We start from the raw sequence: 25,659 nt of genomic DNA, 5'->3' as shown, positions 1-25,659 counted from the left end.
AAACCAAAAGGTTCTTGATCAGTTATGAGAAACTCCTGACAAAAATTTAGGAAAATATTTCAAACAGTGAGGGGAAAACCCCATTCTATTCAGACTTCTTACAGCAGGCAAGTAAGGCTCTTTTCACTGAATAAACATAAATACAATCTAATTTAAAAACAAATATGAAGCATTTGGCACAATTTTAAAAACTTCACTGCCATGCTATAGACAATCTATGGAACTACATAATAGAAAATTTCATACTCTCGTTTTTAGTATTCATGTGTAGGGATTTCTTCTAAATTAAAATGACCACCTGTACACAGATCTTTGTTCATATATTTGACACCTTTCTTTCTGGCTTCAAAAAATCAGAAAACAGCAAATGAAGGAAAATGATGCTGTTTATCATGGGCATTCAATTCTGAGTCAAATAGTATGTCAATACAATACAATGTCCATGTTCAAATCTCTATGTTATACTTCCCCTATAGCAGAAATTTTCTTTTTAGAGGAACCAGTCACTGTGGAAATATGGCCTATTCTTTTTTTTTTTTTTTAAGATTTTTATTTATGTATTCATGAGAGACACACAGAGACATAGGCAGAGGGAGAAGCAGGCTCCATGCAGGGAGCCCGATCTGGGACTCGATCCCAGGACTCCAGGATTATGCCCTGAGCTGAAGGCAGACGCTCAACCACTGAGCCACCCAGGTGTCCGGTTATTCTCATTTCTATTTCTCTGGTCTGGACTATGAGTTCCCTGTCAGCAGAGCCCATCTTTTTATGTAATTTCGATTTCCCTATTCCTATTGAGCCACCAGTATCAACAAATCATTGCTAAATGAAAGGGGTTGGTGAATTCATCACTACTGTGCCTAAAGTGGCAGAACACATTATAGAATGTGGCTTATTTGGAAAAAGGACAAAATTTTTAACAAACCAGTTTGAAATGCATACATAAATTTTTCAATGGCCAGTTTTATGGTGTTTATTGTGGAGTGATTGGACATACATCAATCTAGCTGAGCCACAAACAAAAGGACTGTGGCTGCTATATGATGCGATTATTTCAGAAACAGCTTTGAGTCAATTCATGAAGACAAAAACACTCTACAGGTGATACTGTATATTCCTAGCTGGGTACTATTTTCTTTCTAGTATAGGTAGAAAAACCAAATACATAACTTTCTAATCGGACAATAATTTTTTCTGGTCCATTGCTTTTGAAAAAAGATTATGAGACAAAACACAAAGAAAGACAAACAGCATAAAATAACTTTTATACAGGATTAGATCTGTTTACATATAAAAAACAGAAAGGACCTCATTACAATTAGATTTCACATAAATTACACAGATTGACTTTTTAAAACTACTATTCAACTTCATTTAAAGTCCCTTTTAAAATTTCATTTTGAAGGCACAGTGCATGAAATAAACGAAAGACTGAAGCACTTGAGATGAATGAGTGTTGGGCACCTCATATAAATAGCTATAGACTTGTTCTGGAGCCTGGAATGTCACTCTGAAAAAATGGAGAGGTGTAAAGTTGATTTTTATTCTGAGCATAAAAAAATACCATTGGGTCATACCTCCAGAAAATCTGCAGTATGGCTAGCATAGAATGTCACTAGTACATTTATGTGATGCCATTTATAAAAGCTATAATCATACATATTTACATAATTTATATCCAATTGCCTTAAAATGGTAGCCTATTTTCAAATTTCATAATATGTTCTATCTAATCAAAATCAACTAGGACAATATTCTGAAAATCAAGTGGAAAATTAATTATTGCTAAAGGTTGGAGAAATGGGTGTTGGGAGATATTTCTTTATAAACTGGAAATCCAAGTTTAGTTGACATTAATCAAGGGCCCTAATCACCCCAAAGAATCTGCTGTAGTTAAATCAGAAACTCAAAAGAGTTACCAAAAAGTTGCTAGGTAGAAAGTCACTGAACATCAACCACAGTAGAATTTTTTGTAGTAACAATAAAGTTGTTATTGTTAAAAACAATTCTACCAGAGAACCATGGGTGGGGCATCATTACAGCATTCATAGCCAAGAAGCTTTAATACAGCAGGGACAAAACCTGGCATAGGTGCATTTCTGGCAACAAGAAGAGAAAACTATTTACTATTGAGAATAAGCTGAAATGGAAGAGCAGATCATGGTTACTGAGTAACCTGGTATTAGCTCAGAAACACAATAAGCTCAGGCATAAGGACTACCTTTTATTTATTTGTCAATTTGTAATTATTTTTAAGTTCAATATTCATTAATTCAGCAAATCCTATTCAGGTGAAAGTTACCAAAGATTAACCAATCAATCACACTGGGCCAAATATACATTATGTTTCCTTTCTGGAGGATGACAAAGTCCCAAAACAAATTCCCTCCAATAAGAATTGCAAGCATTCCTCAACTGGACGGGATCCCTAACACTATGCAAGTGTTCAGCAAAATACATCAAAACCAAAAGGCTCTCCATCTGAAATTAAATTGGGTTTATCTTACTGAACTGCATAAACAGTACAAGTACATTTACACAGGCAGACACTTTGAAAATTACCTACTCGATCACTTTGCTTTTATTAAGGAGCTGGGAGGGAAAAAGGCTTACAAACTGATCACCAGGACAAAAAACATGCCTTGTGAGTAAAGAAAGGCACAACTCAGATTTGGGCAAATTTCTTAATACTGTGATACTTACTTGCCTCCATGACTCCAAGGAAATGAAAAGTCTCTAGGAGAAACACTGAAGAAATGCATTCCCCATTCCATATGGCTTCAATGCCTTAAGCAGTTAATGTGGTCTAAGATTAGATCCACAAATAAAAGACAAAGCAGGGCTGATAACACAATCTTAGTAGTCATGATCCTATACATTCATGTTCATAGCTAACACAGGCTGAGAAGATCTTATTTTCCAGAGCAATGCATTATTCAGAAATTCATTAAAGATTCAAGATTCATAGCAGAATTTGGTCTTATTTTCAGGAAAAATTACTAAAAGAACTATTTGTATGTTCATTTCTAAAGAAATTTTATACATGCTTAAAAGGCATGGACTCCAGCCACTGTGATGAACAGTTTAAGACATGTTTAATTCAAAGGAGAAATGAATTTAAAAGGCACCCTCTAGTGAAGACCAATGCTAATAAAGTAAAGGCTGTCACATCAATTTTGTTTCATTTCTACCTGCAATGTCCCAAGCAGGGCAAGCCACTCATTGGCCCTTTGTTAGTTTTGACTTTACACTCTTGAAAGTAAAGCTAAAAAGAGCAATGCCACCACATCACCCCCCTAAAGAAAATATAAAGTATTATTAGAAGACAAATAAATATTTCATTAAGTATTAGATGTGTATGTGGTGGGGTGAGAATGGGTGGCAAGGGCTAAAAATTTAGTTGTTAACAATAGGATTAATATCAGAATGGCTTAACCTTGAACCACCCAAATTTATCACAGATACTCACTAACAAATGTCATGACCTCATTATTCCTGCCAAACCAAATCTCTTTATATAAAGCCACTTTGGAAACTTGGAATGACCTATATGGATGGTAAACCACTCCATATGAAGGCTTTGGGATGATTGATACATTAATGGGTATAGAATACAATTCGAAAAGATGAGAGCAATTTTTTGATCCCCTGATTTAGTACAAATTCAGCAGCAACTTAGCCATTAAAAACATTCAAAGGTATTAAACCATTAGATCATTGGTAAGACTCAGACTTTAAAAAAGCATCAATTTCATTGAATAGCATGATATGATAGACACAGTAAAATGCAAATCTTTCAGGTCTTTGCAATAACCTGAGTGGCAGTGAAGATGATACTTTCTCACTACAGTGTTATAGTACACGGCAGTCCATAGTTTACTTTTTTGTTAATGGAGGGAGCCATATTTAAATGCTTTCAATTGAACTTTAAAAAAAAAACTGGTTGATCAAAAAGAGACTGTCAAATGAAACATTAGGACAAAGAACCCAATCACTTGCAGAGGCTTATATATGAGTAAGACTGGCCAAGCTATTTGAATAACAGTAGGATATCCATAGGCTTGAACTGGAACATGAACTGTAGATATTTTGTGTTCAAATGTCAGTTAAAGAATGTGCAAGTAGGTCTCTTCCACACTTCCAGATATTTTCAGTAGAATTCAGATCTTGTACATTGCTGGATCATCTGAGAGCCATAAGTGTACAATACAGAAAAAGGTTCAAATTTAGAAAGTATTAAAGAATTAGGTATTCTAGAATAAACTAGTGCTTCACAGATTAAAAGCAGCAGCACCTGTGGGATTTTACCAAGTTGAAAGATATGCGACACAAGTTTTAGCTTTTGGTAGATCTCCCTCTCAGTTCTATTCAAATGGACATTTAGATCTTTTACAACAAAGTCAACAAGTTCTCCCTTAAAATGAGGGTATTTAGAACTCTGCTAAACCTTACAAGAGAGGTAGTGAAATCCTGCTTAGAGCATAGCCCACCAGTTCTGGTCTAACCTTGGAAAAAGTAGAAAGCCAAATGCGGAAGCCCATTTATTCATTTCCTAATGTTATATATATTTAAAAATTAATTCAGCCTTCATTAAACCTGAATAATAAGAGAAACTCCAGCTATTTAATAACTAGAGAAAAGTACTTTTCAGTAGGCTGAGAAAGCCTTGAGTTTTTAAAGCTTTATGTCAGATTCTGACTGCTGTCCCTGCCTAAATGTTTCTGGATTCTTTTGGCCATTTAAAATAAAGAAGAAGAAGAAAAAAAAAACTAAAGCCACTAGTAAACACTTGATGTGCAATATATAACATCCACTAGTTGGCTTTATGCAGTTATAACATAAGCTCCAAACAGCTCATCTTAAATTAAAAAGAAAAACAAAGTGGCTGTCCCATCGCTGCATAAATAGAAAGCAGACCTTTTTTTTTTTTTTTTTTTTTTTTTTAAAGGTAAGAGTACTTAAAGGAGGGGAAGTTCAAAACTGCCAGCCAAATTCACAGAGAATACAAATTTAGCAAGTTAACTTCCCAAAGCTCTTTGAAGAAGCAAGAGAGTCTCTTCTTAATGCAGTGTGTCTCCCAAAAGGAACTGTAATTTTGCTTGGTATTTATGCTGGGAGATATGTGAAGTCTGTGTTTCAATGTTTGCTAGAATATAACGTTTCCTCTTCAGTGTCCGTTTCATCCTGGAACTCATGGCTTAAGAGGGACTTCTTGGAGCCTGTTGACATCATGCGAATTTCATCTTCATACTCATCATGGTGCTGCCTGAGCCGATGAAAGCCATCCTTGTGTCTGTTAGACTTGATTGAGCAGATGCACCAAATAATGCAAGCTGTTAGTATCAATGCTGACATGGTGGCACCTGCCAAACAAAATCACCATATAAGTGGTGTCCCGCTTTCAGAATATGAATACGCTGCTTACAATGACACCTTTTATGTATGCCTTTTATTTATTTTGTCTTCATTTCATGCACTTAGAAGCAACATTTTATTATTACACAGGCAGTACATGCATACTATGCAAAATTAGAAAAATACAGATAAGCAAAAATACTAAAACCCCAAACCAAAATTCCGTATCATATCTCTATTAACCAGAGATCATTTTTCATAGCTCTCATGAATATTTTTCCAGAGCTTTCTTAGTGTATGTATATGCATATTTTTCTTTTACCACAATGAAATCAAACTGTCTACTGTTCTACACTGGTTCTGTATCAGTTGACTTCTACTGATCTTTTCCAGTAAATTTTACCTCATCCCAAACCCCTCATTTATTTAACATATTTATACATGGGTTATTGAAATAAGAGTCTTAATATAAGAAAATAGTAATAAATTCATAATAAAAATTAAGTTCATTGAAGCAAATAGATGGGAAGCCAGACTTAAACCACTGCTGACTCCTAGCTCCTATGCTTCTAACGACTAAGTTATTCACATTTTATCTAGTTCAAGCTGATAACTCTTTACTTTAAACGCTCCACAATAGACTCTATGATTTGACCGTAGTTCCAATACACCACTGTTTATTAACTGAAAATCCCTCCCCCACAGACCGTATAGTAAAACTTGGTTATTTTGTGTCAAGTCTAAATTGCACTTAGAAAGGAACCAAGGTTCTCTGTCAAAAAAAAAAAAAAAAAAAAAAAAAAAAATATATATATATATATATATATATATATATATATATATATATATACACACAGCAGAGTATTTATTATTTTACCACACTTCTTTTTTCCTTTCTTTCAGTAATTCAAGCTATGGCACATATTAATCCTGGAGAAAACAAATACTTCCTCCATGATCTTAAAAAAATAGAATACAAGTCGAAATCCAAAGGATTTATGATCTTAATGTAAAGCAAATGATTCATTCAATCAACAACTCTTCATTAAGACCCACTACATGCCAGCCATAGTCCTAGATGCTAGAGATGTAGATAAACTCCCTGTTCTCTCAGGGTGTTTATATTTTAGTGGGAAAGATCAAATATAGACAGGTAAATGACTAAATATATAATACAATGTCAAGTGGTATAATAAGTGCTATAATAAAAAAAGTGGAGTGGAGTGACTGGGGTGCTATTTTACTTAGGGTGATCAGGAAAAGCCTCTCTGTGGAGATGACATTTTGAGTACAGACTTGAAAATATGAAGGAGCAAGCCATGAGAATGTATGGGAGACCAGTGTTCCAGGAAAATCCAAAAAGTGTTTAGATAAGGAGATATTAGAAGAAAAGTGATTAGCTTCAGGTGATTGGGGAGGCAATCTACTCTCAAATGTCAGAAATGTCAGAACTGGTTTATTTTTTCAAAATTTTCTTTAAATTCTAGTCAGTTAACATATAGTATAATATTGGTTTCAGGAACAGAACCGGTTTTAGCTTCAACTACTAAAAAATTAAATTTCTTTACCTGATACAGTTACTACAAGCTCCCTTGGCAACCCAAATATCCGGTTATCCGTGTCAAAGACTATTACCACAGAACTAGCTGCATCATGATGCACAAAGACCTAGAGAGATAAAGTGCAAGAATTATGACAAAGTTTACTTAAGGTATATTATATCCCAGGAATATTCCTAAAGCCTTTCTACCACACCAAGGAGATGAGTCACTGTCCTTGGAAGTATACAAAATGCTGTAAAAATTTCCCTGTTCTTGCTGAAGATTATGATAACAAAAGTATCATAATCAAGAGTTAGTTACACATTTTATTTCTTTTTTCCTCACAAGTTTCAAAATAGAAGTGCTATTAAGAATGAGAATTCATATGGTACTACTAAATCTGAGTTTCTGACCTGGGAATGTTGTTGCTGATACCCATCAGCAATGGCATTGATGTTATGGACGCCTGGGGCCAACAGCACGTGGAAATAGCCTCCTTCTTTTGTGTGCACCTTTATTCCTTCATTGAGTACAATGACTGCTTTAGAAATCGGTTTTCCAGTCTTATCTTTAACAAAACCATGGACTCCCTTGTGAACCTGAAAAAAATATTCAAAATATAAATTTATGTTCCCAGATATCCTCAAGGCAATAGCTGGTGGCACAACAAAAACAATACACAAACAGAGCAACAACAAAACTCCCCACAAAACTGGCTTGTGGGTTCTTCCCCACTGACTCTGGCCTTATTCACTACTCCTTCCCTACTTTAGAGCATAGAGATGAAATAGGGAAAAGAGAACTCTGACACAGTCAAAGCCTCAAGTGTTAGGACCTACTTCTAATGTCCTGAAGATTTACTTTCCACCACAGTACACTATCTCTGCATGATATTCAAATGAAAAAATATGCAACATCTCACAGGGTTAAATGACCTCAATTACAGCAGATTTCAGATATGTGAAATCATGGCACCTATTAGATGATATAAATTCAACAAAACTCTTTCTCTATATATGTTTAAAATAGGGATCCCTGGGTGGCGCAGCAGTTTGGCGCCTGCCTTTGGCCCAGGGTGCAATCCTGGAGACCCGGGATCGAATCTCACATCGGGCTCCCGGTGCATGGAGCCTGCTTCTCCCTCTGCCTGTGTCTCTGCCTCTCTCTCTCTCTCTCTCTCTCTCTGTGTGACTATCATAAATAAAAAAAAATTAAAAAAAATTAAATAAATAAGTTATTAGTAAACCATTAAGAAAATGCTTTGATAAAGCTTTTTATTGAACATATTCCTGGGAGTGAAATCTGCTTTTAGCTAAAAGGAAAAGGCTCACCTCAACCAACATGCTAAGAAGAGACTTCTTGTTTTCTGCCCACAAGGAAGGCAGTTGTGCTGCACTGGGGAAGTAGCAGCAGCTTGTGTATACTGTGATTTCCGGACAGTGACCATAGGTAACACTATAATCCTAGAATATAAAAATTCAAAAACAAATATAGAAAAATTAATAAATAAATGTAAGAATGAGGTTTTGTGATCCAACAGAAAAGAAAGAAAACCTAGGTGGTATAAACAAAGAGTCTGTAAAGCATTTAATAGCAAATCTGAATAAACCACTCAGTACTATAATCAGTCAAAACCATAGCTGTTGTGAATAGAGTCCTTGAGACTAGGGACTAGGTCTAATTCATTTCTGCATCTCCAGTGCTTGCCATGGCACCTGGAAGGTAGAGGGGGCTTGTTAGGGTTTGTTGAATGAAGTGAATAAATAAGTGCATGGAGACGGCCAGCTTCCTTCTTAACTCCATAACTTCACAGCTGTTGTTGGAGCCTGCAGGCAGAAGCACAAGTACTTGCCCTCGGATACCTTCACCCTGCTGGTGACAGCAGCCACTGCTTACCATAAAGCAATTCTCCAAGCACAGGAACTGCTTGTGTGGAAAGGTTCCAAAACTGAACTTACCACCTTTCCCCCCTCAAATCTGTTCTTTTTCCTTATTCAGTTAATGGTATTAACTCATGTTCTCATGCAGACATGAAATCTGTTGTTTTTGACTTGAGTTTCTCACTATCATCCATAATTTGCTAAATCCTATCAATTCCACATCTGCAAATATTTCTGAAACTTCATCCGTTGATTCTGCTCCCACTGTCACCATCCTAGCCCAGGCCCTCACTATTTATTGTCTAGGCTACTCTACACCAGTGTCCCTGTGCCATGGTCTCTCCCTCCAAATAATCTCCTATTGCCGAGAGATTAATGTTTCCATAGCACAGTTCCTATCATGTTACTATATACCTGCTCAAAACTCTCAATGGCTTCCCATTCCTTACTAAAACAAAGTGTTCAGAGATTCAAACTCTCTTTCCATTCTTGTCTTCTGCTGCTCTCCATTACACCTCCTGTTCTAACTAAACTAGACTGCTTATTGACCTCTGTCCATACTGCTTCCTCTTTCTGGAATGTTCTGCTTCACCATCTCTGCATCCCAAATACCATTTATTCTATGAAGAGAAGACCACATCTCTGACTAGGTGTAATCTTTACTTTCTTTTTTTTTTTTAATAATAAATTTATTTTTTACTGGTGTTCAATTTGCCAACATACAGAATAACACCCAGTGCTCACCCCGCCAAGTGCCCCCCTCAGTGCCCGTCACCCATTTAAACCCACCCCCCGCCCTCCTCCCATTCCACCACCCCTAGTTCGTTTCCCAGAGTTAGGAGTCTTCATGTTCTGTCTCCCTTTCTGATATTTCCTACCCATTTCTTCTCCCTTCCCTTCTATTCCTTTTCACTATTATTTATATTCCTCAAATGAATGAGACCATATAATGTTTGTCCTTCTCCGATTGACTTAGTTCACTCCGCATAATAACCTCCAGTTCCATCCACCGACGTGGAAAGCAAATGGTGGGTATTTGTCGTTTCTAATGGCTAATATTCCATTGTATACATAAACCACATCTTCTTTATCCATTCATCTTTCGATGAACACCGAGGCTCCTTCCACAGTTTGGCTATTGTGGACATTGCTGCTAGAAACATCGGGGTGCAGGTGTCCCAGCGTTTCATTGCATCTGCATCTTTGGGGTAAATCCCCAGCAGTGCAATTGCTGGGTCGTAGGGCAGGTCTATGTCTTTAATTTCTTATGGCACCTGAGAGTTGCTCTCTCTGAGATCAAATCAGTTAATTCTGTAACAGTTATTTGTACAATAGGATAGGAAATATGTTTCATTTATCAACAGCATAGCAAAGTACCTTACACATAGCAACTTCTTAGTAAAAAAAAAAAGGACGGAAAGCAGGCAGAGATGAGGATGAGGCCAAATTTCTAGTTGCACATGTTAATGAAATGATTAGCAACCACCTACCTGCTAACAACTTCTTACTAATTTGAAGTGTATGGACAACCAATTAAAATAACATCAGAAAGAATTTAAAGAAGATCTAAGTAAATAGAAAGATGTAACTGTGTTCATGAATAGGAAAACAATACTAATGAGATGTCTATATAACCCAAAGTGATCTACACACTTAACACAACCCGTAACAAAATTCCAATAGTATTTTTTGAAGAGAAAGCAAGCAAGCAAGCCAGCCAATCCTCAATTCAAATGGAATTGCAAGGAGTCTTGAATAGACAAAAACATCCTTGAAAAATAAAAAGGTTGGAGTAATCACATTTACTAATTTCAAAATTTACTACAAAGCCGCAGCAATCAAAACAGTGAGAAAAGCTAGGAGAAGAATAGACATAAAGGCCAATGAAATAGAATGAGAGTCTAAAAATAAACCCATACATCAATTGATTTCTGACAAGGGTGCCAAGACCATTCAATGGGGGAAAGAATAGTCTTTTCAATACACGGTACTTGGACAGTTAGATTTCTATATGCAAAAAAATGAAGTTGAACTCCTACTTCCCATTACATACAAAAATCAACTTAAGATGTATCAATGACCTATATACAAGAGCTAAATCCATAAAACTCATAGAAGAAAACATAGCGATAAATCATCATGACCTTAAATTTGGCTATGAATCCTTAGATATGACAACAAGAGCATGAGCAGCAAAAGAAAAAACAGATAAATCCGACTTCATCAAAATTAAAACCTTTTGTGCATCAAAGGGCATCACTAAGAAACTGAAATGACAACCCTACATAATGGGAGAAACTACTGGCAAATCAAACAAAATGATAAGTGTTTGATCCAAATATGTAAATGACAAGTATAGCACCTAAAATATATAAAGAATTCTTATAACCCAGCAACAACAAAAAGACAAGCAACCCAATTTAAAAATAGGCAACAGAGGATGTCTGGATGGCTCAGTGGGTTAAGCAACTGCCTTCAGATCAGGTCATGATCCCAGTGTCCTGGGATCAAGCCCCACATTGGGCTTCCTGCTCAGTTGGGAGTCTGCTTCTTCCTCTCTTTGCCACTCTCCCTGTTCATTCTCTCTCTCAAATAAATAAATAAATAAAATCTTTTTTAAAAAATAAAAAATAAAAATAGGCAATGGAATAAAAAAATAACAAAACAGGCAATGGAGAAACAGACATTTCTCCAAAGAACATACACAAATGGTCAATAAGCATATGAAAAGATGCTCAACCCTATTAGTTCAGGGAAACGCAAATCAAAACTACAATGAAGTACCACTTCACACCTGCTCGGATAGCTAATAATTTTTTTTAGAAAAAGGAAAATAACAAGTGTTGATGAAGATGTGGCGAAATTGGAACCCTCATACATTGTTGGTGTGAATGTAAAGCAGTTAAGCTGCTGTGAAAAACAGTTTGGCGCTTCCTCAAAAAGTTAAACAGAATTAGGACATGACCAGCAATTCCACAGCCAGATACATATCCCAGAGAATTGAAAACAAGGGTTCAAACTTACAGTTGTACACAAATGTTCATTGCATGTTATTCTCAATAGCCAAGGGTAGAAACAACTTCAGTGTCCAGCAACAGATGAACTGATAAACAAAATGTTTATACATACAACAGAACATTATTTAGCCTTAAAAGAAATGGAGTACTGGCACAGGCTAACAAAATAGATGAACCCTGGAAACATTATGCTAAGTGAAGAAGCCAGGCACAAAAGGACAAATATTAAATATTGTATGATTCCACTTACAAGAAGTATCTAGAATAGGCAAAAACATAGAGATAGAAAGTAGAGAGGTTACCAGGAGTTGGGGGTTACCAGTGGAATCAGGAATAATTGCTTAGTGGATGTGGAATTTCTGTTTGGGGTGATAAAGAAGCTTTGGAAATAGATGGTTTAGAATGGTGATGGTTGCACAGCACTGAAGTGTAATTAATGTCACTGAACTGTACAATTAAAAATGATTACAATGGCAAAAAACAAATGCTGTCAGAGGTTGAGGGCTGTCTTGTCAAGAAAGCCATGAAACAGATGCCATTCACTTGAATTATATCAGAAAAGTCGCCTATTCTGTCACTCAATGGTCAATAATTATAGTTCTATTTTCACTGTATTCTACAGAGCATACCTTCATGCTGCCCAGGTGACTATGCCATTCTGCTCCACGCATTACGCCTCCTGGAATATTTTCATCTATAAAAGTATTGAGAGATAGAAGATCAGCAAGACCTTAAGGTCAGACACTCTCTATCCCAGAAAGCAGCAACAATAACAAAGGACACAGAAAATACCCACCTGATTTGTTTGGGCAACTGGGCTGCCCCATGTGCATGGATGGATGGTTATTTGCATAAAGAGATGCCAAATGCTTCAGAGTTTCTTTGTTTTCCACTATAAAAAGAAAAATTCAGAAGTTGGAGAAGTCTATAAGATTTTACTCTAAGCTCAACTTCATGGATACAAAGGCATCTTTCTCTCCTAGTAAATCTTGTGCCTCACTGAGGTTTATCAAGGAGTTATTATAATTAACCACATGGTTCTGTTTAGCCCAAGATAATCAGACAAAGAAGACATGCATCTTCCTTATATTAAAAGGTATAAATGTTTAGTTTATACAAGAGGCTACCTCAGTAAAATACAAACTTGTTTTGGTATGTTTTACTACATTTTAGGGCAACTGTGGTCTAATAACAAGATTTTTATAAGCTACATTGAAAACAACACAAACTACCTCCATATACAATGGTCCCAGAGAGATTCAACAAGAAATTGTTAATCTCCTCTTAAGTGCAACCAGTTAGGCAGTCAGGGTTAAACCAGGGGAGGGCAATTCTATTTTATTAATATTTGGTTACATATAATAATGAGTTTCTTGAGGCAGGCAATGTATCTTATTCATTTTCATATTCCCAATGTCTACAGACATAATAGTTGTTCAAAAAAATGTTTTTGAACTAAAATGAACAAATGTGATAAGATGGCTACACTCAATAAAACTAGCCTATCATTAGATCTGACCTCTCCCCTCCAAGTAACTCAGTTATATGTACAATCTTCCTAGGTTGGTTATTTGCTCATGGAGTGTGCTCAAATGCTCACTATTTTTAAAAAATTTAGGGGATGCCTGGGTGGCTCAGTGATTGAGCATCTGCCTTTGGCTTAGGGTGTGATCCTGGAGTCCCAGGATCAAGTCCCACAGGGCTTCCTGCATGGAGCCTGCTTCTCCCTCTGCCTGTGTCTCTGCCTCTCTCTCTCTCTGTGTCTCTCATGAATAAATAAATAAAATCTTAAAAAAAAAATTTAGAAGGGACATTACCTAATTGGAATTTCCTACCTAAGCTTGAATAGTATATACATAAACTAACATTCTACATACCTGTTTGTACTGGTTTGTCATATGGGTATGTGACCAGCACTGAACCACCATCTAAAGCAACAGAAAGACTGAAGTCTTGTTTTTGAATCAAATTTTCAATGATGGCTTTAGTTTCAGGCTGGGAGGCATTATCTAAAAAATACAAAAGTTGAATATAAAATATTAAGTTTTAAAATTTTAGTATGAATAGCTAAGAAAATATTCTCTACAAGAACACAATCAGAGGCTAACTTAAAAAATCTGTATATAAACACTTTATTATTCCATAAGCCATTATCTCAATAGCACAAAGGATACACTCTAGAAGATAGATTATTTTGAGTTTTACATATTTCAGATGATGTGTAAGGTTAATGATCTAAGCAAATCTAAGAATGTTATTACTGGAAACAAAAAGGGATGGATATAACCTCTTTTAAAAAATAATTGTCTTTGAAAGAAAATAAAATTTTTCGAAATCAGAATGTTTTCTGTAGTGCTGTTTGCAAGAGCAAAAAATTAAAAAGAAACTAAATGTCCATTAGTAGGAAAATTGTTGAGGAACCTAGAGTATTGCCATATATTAACAGCATACTAAGATGCCATTAATAAGAATATGTTAGTGATCTATAAATATTGGAAATGGAAAGATATCAGTGATGTACTCAATGAAAAATGTCACAGAATAATATGTATAATTGATGATCCTATTTAAGTCAGTAAGAAAGGCTCCTTCAAATCAATACACACACACACACCGTGTGTGTGTGTGTACACATATATGGGGGGGGAGAGAAAATATAAATATCCATATGACTAGTAATGGAACCCCTCCAATATTATTGATAGAATTTCTAAGAAAAAACTTGAATTACTTTTGTAAATGATAAAGGAGAAAAACTGGACAAGTTTCTAGCTTGTCATTTATATGTTATACATATTACGTAAAAGTAAACCAATTACTCATCTACACAATCTACCAATCTCCTAGTAAAGAAAAATAAAGTTAGCTGCAAATTAGGCTTACTTGTGAAGTCTGTATCCAAGTCTTTGCCATGAGCATTTGTTTGTCCTCTCTTTGAAGTACAGTCTTTCTCTTGTGCCCTCTCTCGCCCATCTGGATTTAGAGAAGGGACAATCACAATTCTAGTCCTGTCAACCAGCTAAAACAGAAACAAAAATCAGTTAGCCCTATGTAGAATCATAAGATACCCTCCCATGCCTCAAACAGAAAGTCTTTATTGTTTTAAACAGACTTAAAAGGTAGGAAAACAAATAGAAAATTCGCTCTTGTTCCAAATAAATTTAAAAAGAAATGAAGAACTACTGCATAACAAATATTCCCAGAGACCTCCTGGTGACTTACAAAGGGGTCCGAAACCACTGTCTGCAGGCTAAATCCAGCTGGCTGCTTGCTATAGTAAATAAAGTTTTATTGGCACACAGCCATGCCCATTCATATGACTATTTTTGTGCTGCAATGGCAGAATTGAATAGTTGTAACACAGAACAACAGTCCCACAAAGCCTAAATTATATACTATATGTCCCTTTATAGAAAACGTTTGCCAACCACTGGCTGAAACCAATAATAATAGTTAGACTACATTTTCCAAATTAAAAACTGGAATGCATAATCTAACAAACAGCAGTCTATGTCTGGAAACAATGAGACAGGAGAGTTGAAATCAGCATAGCAAAGTGGAGTAGAATATTTGTCTTACTCATAATAATTTCTCCTCCAGATAGTCCATAGGCATCAATATCTACATATGTGGCATGAACTAACTTGTTATATACTTTATCCTGTATGTTTATGATAGTAAATCAGAATAAGTGATCTCTGACTTATTTATTCTGTTAAAATAATCTATAGATTGAAAATATTGGAGACCCTAAATTCATTGGTTCTTAACTTTCTCCCCTGGCAGAGATATTTTTTTCTCTGATATTACAGGTTTCGAGGTATGTGTATATTTCCTTAAACTTGCCAAATAATTCTGATCCTCATCTCAAAACAAATCTCTAGAGTAAGATTAGTAGTTCAAGCCTAATTAGAGCAGTGAGGCAAATTCTCATAAATTAGAAGTTTTGAAATTCCTGGTAGGTGTTTTACCTAGGACATATAGTGTCTTATAACCACAGTATCAATAGGTAGCAATGTGGCCATACATTAGAATAACTTAAGGAGCTTTTAAAGAAATAATGATGTCCTCGGGGATGGGGCCCAGGTACTGGTATTTTTAAAAACTTCCCAAATGTTTCTAATGTGTAGCCAGGCTTGAGAACCAGTATCCTACTCTCCCATTTTTTAAGAAAAGAACAAAAAAAAAATGTCCTTGGATACTCTTTACAACTCACATTAAAAAATCAATACAATTTGCTGAAAATGGTAAAATAATTTTTGGTCAAGTCTGATTTAAGTTCATCTCACCTAATCCCATAGGTACTTTCTGGTCCTAACCATGACATAAATTTTCCCCAAATTTCTTTTAGGGGAGGCAGTATGGTAAAACGGAACAGCACAGACTTTAGAGTGAGACACAGTTGGGTTTAAATCCCAGTTTTACCACATACTAGCTGTGTAAGTTATCAACTATCTCTGTCTCAGTTTTCACATCTATAAAATGGAGATAACGTAAATCGAGGATTAAATTATGATACATGGAAAGTACTTGGTGTAAGCACCTGACACATGCAGGTACTAAACAAGTATTAGTTCCTTTCCCCTTTCCTAAAGTCTGTATAGGCAGTGCCAGTTAGTGGGTGCTCTAGAGGGAGCACACTTCCTGTCTCTAAGACAACACAGAATTAGGTTCCTTAATCATATATGACCAATTCTCTGGATCAAAGTTCTTTTCTGTAGTCACGGGTGGCTAAAGTAGACAAAACCATATTTAGAAAAAGCCATATTGCTTTTTCTAAAATCTCTTAGTAGCCAAGATGTCCAATAATTTTGAACTTCTTACATGAAAAGAAAAACTATTTGTTTTTCCTCCTTGTATTCCTAGCAATGGAAGTCTCTCAAGTTAGAATGTACAGAATGGTGAGTAAAGAAGGGCAATTTGACTATTAAAGGAGTGAAGGACTGAATGTAAATCTTTAGCATTTTTTCTTCTATGCTTCTTAATTACACACAAAGAAATATAACAGAAAGACACTATTAACAATGAGTATAGACAAAGATGGTCCTTTTTTTTTATAGTTTTTTTTTTCTTTTTTTTTTTAATTTATTTATTCATGAAAGACAGAGAGAGGGAGAGAGACAGAGAGAGAGACAGAGACAGAGGGAGAAGCAGGCTCCATGCAGGGAGCCTGACGTGGGACTTGATCCTGGGACTCCAGGATCATGCCCTGGTCTCAATGCAGCACTAAACCGCTGAGCCACCTGGGCTGCCCAAAGATGGTCCATTTAAAAAAAATTTATAATACACTAAAAGTGCCTCTGTGTAAAATTCAACAGGAAATTAAAAAAAAATTTTTTTAAGTAAGTTCTAGGCCCAATGTGGGGCTTGAACTCACAACCCTGAGATCAAGAGTCACAGGTATCTACCAACTAAGCCAGATAGGTGCTCCTAAAAAATTTTTAATGGTGCCTTAATCTCAATGCATGACTCTGTTTTTCCCCTTCTGAAGCATGTCAAAACAGGTTATTCTCTTACTTGAGTAACAGCTGGATTCTTTTTGTAGTTTAGGCAGAGAAATTCTGCCAAAGCCAAAAGTAGTTCAGTTCCAACTGGAGCATTTCCATGGATACCAGCAACAAAACGAATCTTTGGTTCTTCAGGCTCAGATATGTTGGGTTTATTGGAGATTTCAAGGGACCAAATGTGACGATATTCAGAGCTCTGTCCCAAACTTTCAAAAATCAAAAAGTCAGAAGTAATCAGGTATTATGTTAATGTTGACATACAGATATTTTAAAAAGTCATGAAAACAAACATGAAAAGCCTTTAAATCTTTAAAGAATGAATCATTATATCAGAAAACCCTAAGAAAATTAGTTTTCCTTGACCGAAGAAAATCAAATACAAGTAAGATATTATCAAATTTAGGAATTCAGTCATTCTCATGCCATCTTCACAGTATTTACCCTGCCTCCTATACTGTACTACTGTACTGTAGTACTGTACTACTATTTAGCTAACATGTTTTTTAAATTAACTCACATTTTTTATGAAAAAATTTACATATATACAAATGTACAGAACCTTACTTCTGAATGTAAATTAATTTATATAAATAAGACACTTTATACTTTACTATAAATGCAATACTAGTATTGCAAGAAAAATCATTTAAAGTGCTATGATTGCCCAAGAGCTCTGAACTTAAGGCCTGGTTTCTTTGATACAAAGGGAGATTTACAAGAGTTATGTAGGGAAAAAATATCAGTATTAAATTGAGAAGGATTAATAGAAAAGAAAAATTACTGGTTTCCCACAATTCTATTCAATGATGCTTAGTGCCCATTGGTGGACCACCTAAAACTGTCTTGTGTCTTACCATTGGCAGGTATTGCATATTCAGGGGAAAATATTTAACTGAAAAGTGCATCTTGAATTGGAAGGTTAAAAAGAACTTAAATGAACTAGAACTTAAATGAAAAGAACAAAAAATTATGTCAAATTTTTCGTTTATTTTAAAATAAGAAAGTCTACAAGCTCTAAATGGCACTAAAATGGACAATATTAAAACCTGAATTGGGCAGAAATATTTATGAATCAGTTGAGGAAGAGAGGTAATTGGTATTGCCAATGTAAATAACAATCTTTGCATCTAGGAATATTATAAACCAGTATTTGAGAAGCTAAATGTCTAGGTAAAATTAGAAGGACAAATAAAGAAAAACAAAGTAAAAACGTAAAAGGCTAGAGAATGTTCCTTAGGTATGTAGTAGAGAACTATAAGCTCAGGGAAAAATGCAGAGTACAGCTCTCAATGGGCAAATGATAGGTATCAACAAATCAAGAAAATATTCGAGTAGCTATAACAAGACCTAAAAAAAATTTATAATGAAACAGTGAAAGTGAGGCAGAGAAGACACAGAAAGTGAAGCTAAAGGCTGGCTCAGCATCAGTTTTACTTAAGCCAGTATTGAATATTTTTCCAAGACCCTCAATCACCTATTGTCCCTAAGTTTTCAGGGAATAGCAACTGTTAATAAAGACTAGAAAAAAAAAAAAAAATAAAGACTAGAGAAAATGACAGCAACCAGGCTTAATTTTCTATTTGGAAAAAAAAAAAAGAATGATCCCTAATGGGCGAGCTCATAGCTCCAAATCTGTCCCTTGTCCCCCCCCAAAATAAACTAAATTACAGCCAGGACATGAATCTATAGCTGAGAAGTGGAGAACGTTTTTAATTCAGTCAAAGTAATCATTAGGAAGAGTAATTTTACATGTCCAGGAGGCACAGATCATCCATTGCTAATCTAAAAAGTAATTCTCCTCCAATGTTCCTCACAAAAATTTCCAGTTTCAGTGTTAGAAAGATCTCTAAGCAATATCTGTTTCAAAATAAGTAAACTTCAATTCTCTCTATATGCGGCTCCCAAATAAATTACAAGAACCATTCAACATGGCTTATGTTGAATGTAACTTCTTTAAAAAAAGGAAAGAAAGAAAAGCAGTAAGAGAGTGGCACTTACTTGGTGAGATTTGTGATGTGTGGGTAGTTCATTACTAGTCCTCTCAGAAACTCTGATAAGTCTTTGTATGAATGGTATCGATAAAGAGCCAGAATTGAGGAAGATCGTAACATGAGGCCTTCTAAACCGTTCTCAGCTGAAAGGTCTTTAATTAAAGTCTCAAACTCTTTAGTAGTTGGATCACTGACATCATCAGTGTTGGTGCTATCCCCCTTTCCTTTCTTTGATTCGTTGTTTGAATCTGCTGAAGATCTGACAAGTGTGAAGTTGACCTGAATAGCACCTTCGCTCTTGACCGTCACGTTCTTGGTAACTGGATTATACCTAGAATAAAGGAGACATCAGAGCCATGCTTCTGCAGTGGGAATACCCAGTTTTAAGGGAAATAGAAGTCTTCAGAGGAGACATGAATCCTTGAGATAAATCCTGTAAGAGTCAAATATTTAACTTTGTGATAATTTATTATTTGTTTTAAATATTAATTAATACAGAAGAGTCATGGATAGGCTGTAAAATGTGAATGAGTTTTTTGATTAAACATATGACGTCAGGGATCCCCGGGTGGCGCAGCGGTTTGACGCCTGCCTTTGGCCCAGGGCGCGATCCTGGAGACCCGGAATCGAATCCCACGTCGGGCTCCCGGTGCATGGAGCCTGCTTCTCCCTCTGCCTGTGTCTCTGCCTCTCTCTCTCTCTCTCTGTGACTATCATAAATAAATAAATGAATAAATAAATAAATAGATAAATATTTTTAAAAAATATTAAAAAAAGAAAAAAAACATATGACGTCAGGGCAGTCCCGGTGGCGCAGCGGTTTAGCGCCACCTGCGGCCCGAGGTGTGATACTGGGGACACTGGATCGAGTCCTACGTCGGGCTCCTTGCGTGGAGCCTGCTTCTCTCTCTGCCTGTGCTTCTGCCTCTCTCTCTCTCTCTCTATGAATAAATAAATAAAAATATTTTAAAAAAACAACATATGACGTCAAAAGAAAGTTATAAATACCCCATGTCTCCTGGAATCTGAGTTCACTTGTCTGTCATCAGGGTATATGTTTGGAAAAATTTGAGAGGTACTAATTAGGACATTTTCTATCAACTGCATCATTCCTGCCCTATTTTTCAGATATCTTGCTGTTTTCGTTTTTCTAATACTATGCTAAAATGGAAGAAAAACTGAAAAGATCTCATTTCTCATCAGTGTGAAGTTCTAATCCATCCATTTTACAAACCACTAGATTTTTAAAATCTTTTTTAAAAAAAGGTAGCAGTAACTATAAATGTTTTCATGTACTTATCCTTACTTCAGTGTAATGTTCAAACTAACTCTTCATAAATAAGACAGCCAGTAAGGGGAGAGAAAAATATCTACTGGTAATACCTACGCTTATTAAAACACAAAAAAGAAAACTAAGAAAGTAAAAACGATGTTTCAGATTAAACAGTCAAGTAGTTCCGATTCTAAGCTGTTTATAAAGGATGAGGAAGATAGGGATCCCTGGGTGGCGCAGCGGTTTGGCGCCTGCCTTTGGCCCAGGGCGTGATCCTGGAGACCTGGGATCGAATCCCACATCGGGCTTCTGGTGCATGGAGCCTGCTTCTCCCTCTGCCTATGTCTCTGCCTCTCTCTCTTTCTCTCTCTGTGACTATCATAAATAGAAAAAAAAAAAAAGGATGAGGAAGATAAAGAAAATTAAGTTTTTTCCAAAGAAAAAAGTCACAAGCTCATTTTCTTAAGTAAATATATCTTTGTAAAAATAAAACTTATAAAAAAGATGAAAATTGCCTTTCTTAGAGAATTGGAAATAAGAAAAATTCACCAAAGTAATACTTCAACATAATAAAGGCCACATATGAAAAATTTACAGCTAACATCATACTCAATGGTGAAAAGCTGAGAACTTTTCCTCTAAAATCAGGAATAAGAAAACGATGTCCACTCTTGCCACTGGTACTGGAATTCCTAGCCACAGTAATCAAACAAAAGAAATAAGAGGCATTCATATTGGTAAAGAAGTTAAGCTGTCACTATTTGCAGATGACATGATATTGTACATAGAAAATCCTAAAGGCTACCCAAAAATCTACTAGAAGTAATAAATTCAGTAAAGTTGCAGGATACAAAATACCCAGAAATCAGTAGTATTTCTATACACTAATAACAAAGAGGTAGAAAGAGGAATTAAGAAAACAATTCCATTTACAATTGCACTAAAAATAATAAAATCCTAGAAATAAACTTAACCAGAGGTGAAAGACCTATAACCCTAGAACTATAAAACACTGATGAAAGGTATTGAAGATAATACAAACAAATGGAAAGATATTCCATGCTCATGGATTGGAATAATTAATATTGCTAAAATGTCCATACTACCTAAAGCAATCTACAAATTCAATGAAATCCCTGTCAAAACACCAACAGCATTTTTCATAGAACTAGAACAAAAAGTATTGAAATTTGTATGGAACCACAAAAGACCTCAAATAGCCAAAGCAATCTTGAAAAAGAAAAATAAACCTGAGGTATCACAAGCTTAGATTTCAAGGTATACTGCAAAGCTGTAGTAATTAAAACAGTAAGGTGGTCACGGAAAGCAGACACATAGATCAATGGAACAGAATAGAAAGCCTAGAAATAAATCCATACATACATTGTCAATTAATCTATAACAAACAAGGCAAGAATATACAATAAGGAAAAGGTGGTCTCTTCAATAAATGGTGCTGGGAAAACTGGACAGCTACATGTAAATGAATGAAACTGGACTACTTTCTAACACCACACACATAAATAAACTCAAAATGGATTAAAGACCTAAATGTGAGACCTGAAACCATAAAAATTCCTAGAAGAGAGGTAGTAATTTGTCTTATATTGGCCATAGAAATATTTTTCTAGCTATATTTCCTAAGGCAAGGGAAATAAAAGCAAAAATAAACTATTGGGACTACATCAAAGTAAAATGCTTTTTGCACAGTGAAGGAAATCATCAACAAACCAAAAAGGCAACCTATCGAATGAGAGAAGATATTTGAAAATGATATATCCAGTAAGGGTTTAATACCCAAATATATAAAGAACTTATATAAGTTAACACCAAAAAAACCATCAATCCAATTAAAAATTGCCATAGGACCTGAATAGACATTTTTCTAGAGAGGATATACAGAAGGTCAACAGGCACATGAAACGATGTTCAACATCACTAATCATCAGGGAAATGTAAATCAAAACCACAATGAGATACCACCTCGAACCTGTCAGAATAGCTAAAATCAAGAAGACAAGAAATAACAAGTGTTGGCAAGGATGTGGAGAAAAAGGAACCCTTTTACACTGCTGATGGGGATGTAAATGGGCACAACCACTGTGAAAAACTGTATGAAGTTCCTCAAAAGATTTTTAAAAAATACCCTATGATCTAATAATTCCATTATTGGGTATTTACCCAAAGGAAACAAAAACAATAAATAAAAAAGATACATGTACCCCTATGTTTATTGCAGCATTATTTACAATGGCCAAGATATGGAAACAACCCAAGCATCCATCAATAGACCAGTGGATAAGGAAGATGAGGTATATAGGGATGCCTGGGTGGCTCAGTGGTAGAGCGTCTGCCTTCGGCTCAGGGCATGATCCTGGAGTCCTGGATAAAATCCCACAGCAGGCTTCCTGCATGGAGCCTGCTTCTCCTGCTGTCTATGTCTCTGCCTCTCTCTCGGTGTCTCTCATGAATATATAAATAAAACCTTTTTTTAAAAAGAGAAGATGTGGTATATATGGAATATTATGCAACCAAAAAAAATGAGATTGTGCCACCTGCAACAACATCCATAGACCTAGAGGGTATTATACTCAGTGAAATAAATCAGGCTGAGAAAGGCAAATACTATATGATTTCACTCAGATATGGCATCTCAGAAAACAAATGCATGAACAAATAAACAAAAAAGCAGAAACAGGCTCATAAATACAGAGAACAGTCTGATGGTTGCAGGGGACAGGTGGGCAGAATGGGTGAAGAGGAGTGGGAGATACAGACTTCCAGTTACAGAATGCATAAGTCACAGGGATGAAAGGTACGGAACAGGGAATGCAGTCAATGGTATTGTAACAGTGTTAACAGTGTTGTACAGTGACCAAAGGTAGCTGTACTTGTGATGAGCAGACCATAACTATAGACTTGTTAAATCATTATGTTGTACTTCTGAAACTAACATTGTGTGTCAACTATACTCAAACTAAAAAAAAAAATAAATAAATAAAAGAATGGTTTAGGTGAGGATAGAAAAAGAGAGCGTGAAAGAGCTTTAAAAAGAAAACAAATGTAAAGTGGTGGTATTTATTGGAAAACATGTATGTAGCAGAAGTCCTTGGGGCACTTGGATGGCTCAGTGGTTGAGCATCTGCCTTTGGCTCAGGGGGTGATCCCTGGGTCCTGGGATTGAGCCCCACATCGGACTCCCTACAGGAAGTCTGCTTCTCCCTCTGCCTGTGTTTCTGCCTCTCTCATGAGTAAATAAATAAAAATCTTAAAAAAAAAAAGAACAGGAGCCCTTTTTTCCCAACTAACAGGTATTTCCCAGAATTGTTACCAATAGTGAAGGAATCATTCACCATAGCCTTACATCTGGACAGGGGGCTGGGGACCTGAGAGGAGGAGTCTACTGTTTAAAGTCCAGAATTTCATAGATTTCTTAAATCTGATAGCTTATGTACTCATTTATCACTAGAGGAGGATCAAATGTGTAACCAGCTCTAAACTTTCCAGCATTAAACTCAAGGTTGCTTGACTTCTCCAAGGCTTTCTGACAATAATCTTCTAGGACAGAATCATGTTTGTCTTTCCTCAAGCACTTAATATCAAAGTATTTAGTCACTCACCCTCGAGCAGATGCTGTGATTTTATAAGTTCCTGGAACCAAGAGACGCCAGTAATCTCCAGTTTTGTAGGTAGTCACTGGATGATTAATTTCAGCAACACTAATGGTGGCATTTAATATACCCCTGCCATCTGTGGCATCTAGGACAAATCCTTTGACACCTTGATGAACCTGGATAAAGTACAAGGACACCCAGATATGAATGGTAAAGATCATCATCTAATTATTTGGGGAACTCATATCCAAAATAATAGATTGATAAAGTAACATGTGGAACAAATAGGAATTTAGGAGTTGAGAGCAAAGCTAAACGTAAACACCCATTTAAGCAAAGTATTTTAATTTCTGAAGGGCTAATTTTTCATAGCCTTAGGTTTGTCTTTATCACGAAGAATATAAACAGCACTGTTTAAACTTTAGCACATCTGACAATTTCAGCATATAGGACATTCTACAAGAAAACTGTCCAGTCCTCTTTAAAAGGGAAATGTCAGGGGTGCCTGGGTGGTTCAGTCAGTTGAGCCTCCAACTCTTGATTTTGGCTCAGGTCATGATCTCAGAGTCAAGAGACTGAACCCTGCATCAAGCTCCATGTCAAGCTCCATTTCAAGCTCCATGTTGGGGCTCTACACTGAACAGGGAGTCTTTCCTTCTGTCCCCTCCACTTGCTCACTCCCTTTCTCTCAAAAAAATAGATAAATCTTTTTTAAAAAGGGGGTGGAATAGAAGGACTGTTCTAGATTAAAGTGAGTAAAGAGATGTAATAATCAAATGCAATACATAAACCTTGGCTAGATCCTAGCTCTAAAATATAGCTATGAAAAGACATTTGGGGGTAAAAGAGAGGGAAATTTGAATGTGGACTATGTACTAGGTAATATTAGAGAATACTATTAATTTTCTTTTGTGAGATAATGGCACTTGAAAATGTCATATAGGAGAATATTCTTATTCTAAAACATCCATTCCAGGGGCGTCTAGGTGGCTCAGTCCATTAAGTGTCAGTCTTCAGCTCAGATCATGATCTCAGGGTCCTGGGATGGAGCCCGACATAGAGCCCTGCATCAGGCTCTGTGCTCAGCAGTGAGTCTGCTTGTCCCTCTGCCCCTCCCCCTGCTTGTGCATGTGCTTTCTCTCTCAAATAAATAAATAAAATCTTTAAAAAAAAAAAAAAAAAAACGCAAATCAGTGCGCCTAGGTGGCTCAGTGGTTGAGCGTCTGCCTTTGGCTCAGGTCATGATCCTGGAGTCCTGGGATCAAGTCTCCCATTCGGCTCCCTACAGGGAGTCTGCTTCTCCCTCTGCTTCTGTCTCTGTGTCTTTCATGAATAAGTAAATAAAATCTTAAAAAAAAAAAAAAAAAAAAGGCAAATCACCACCACCACCTTGTTTAATCATTTTCAATTCCTCCTCCTGCATACAAGTGAACTCATTTTCATCCATGAATTTTCTAGATAAACACACCAAAACATGAATA

The 25,659-nt window shown here is 36.0% G+C and overlaps 1 protein-coding gene across 1 annotated transcript in view; it reads right to left on the bottom strand.

Moving 5' to 3' along the window:
- Window positions 1-947: 947 nt before the first annotated feature.
- Window positions 948-25,659, bottom strand: part of CPD (carboxypeptidase D) — an 81,912-nt gene continuing 57,200 nt past the window's right edge. The window contains exons 11-21 of the mRNA XM_038548411.1: window positions 24,185-24,354; window positions 19,299-19,622; window positions 17,311-17,506; window positions 14,677-14,812; window positions 13,671-13,802; window positions 12,590-12,685; window positions 12,423-12,487; window positions 8,228-8,359; window positions 7,310-7,495; window positions 6,924-7,023; window positions 948-5,363 (exon numbers count right to left, since the gene is read on the bottom strand). Coding sequence (XP_038404339.1) covers window positions 5,137-5,363; window positions 6,924-7,023; window positions 7,310-7,495; window positions 8,228-8,359; window positions 12,423-12,487; window positions 12,590-12,685; window positions 13,671-13,802; window positions 14,677-14,812; window positions 17,311-17,506; window positions 19,299-19,622; window positions 24,185-24,354 — 1,764 coding nt within the window. The 3' untranslated portion in view covers window positions 948-5,136. The remainder of the gene's footprint in view (window positions 5,364-6,923; window positions 7,024-7,309; window positions 7,496-8,227; window positions 8,360-12,422; window positions 12,488-12,589; window positions 12,686-13,670; window positions 13,803-14,676; window positions 14,813-17,310; window positions 17,507-19,298; window positions 19,623-24,184; window positions 24,355-25,659) is intronic.

This window comes from Canis lupus, chromosome 9 (genome assembly GCF_011100685.1).
Source record: "Canis lupus familiaris isolate Mischka breed German Shepherd chromosome 9, alternate assembly UU_Cfam_GSD_1.0, whole genome shotgun sequence".
Lineage (NCBI taxonomy): Eukaryota > Metazoa > Chordata > Mammalia > Carnivora > Canidae > Canis > Canis lupus.
Note: the sequence above shows the minus strand (reverse complement) of the source record. Positions and strands in the feature narration are given on the sequence as shown.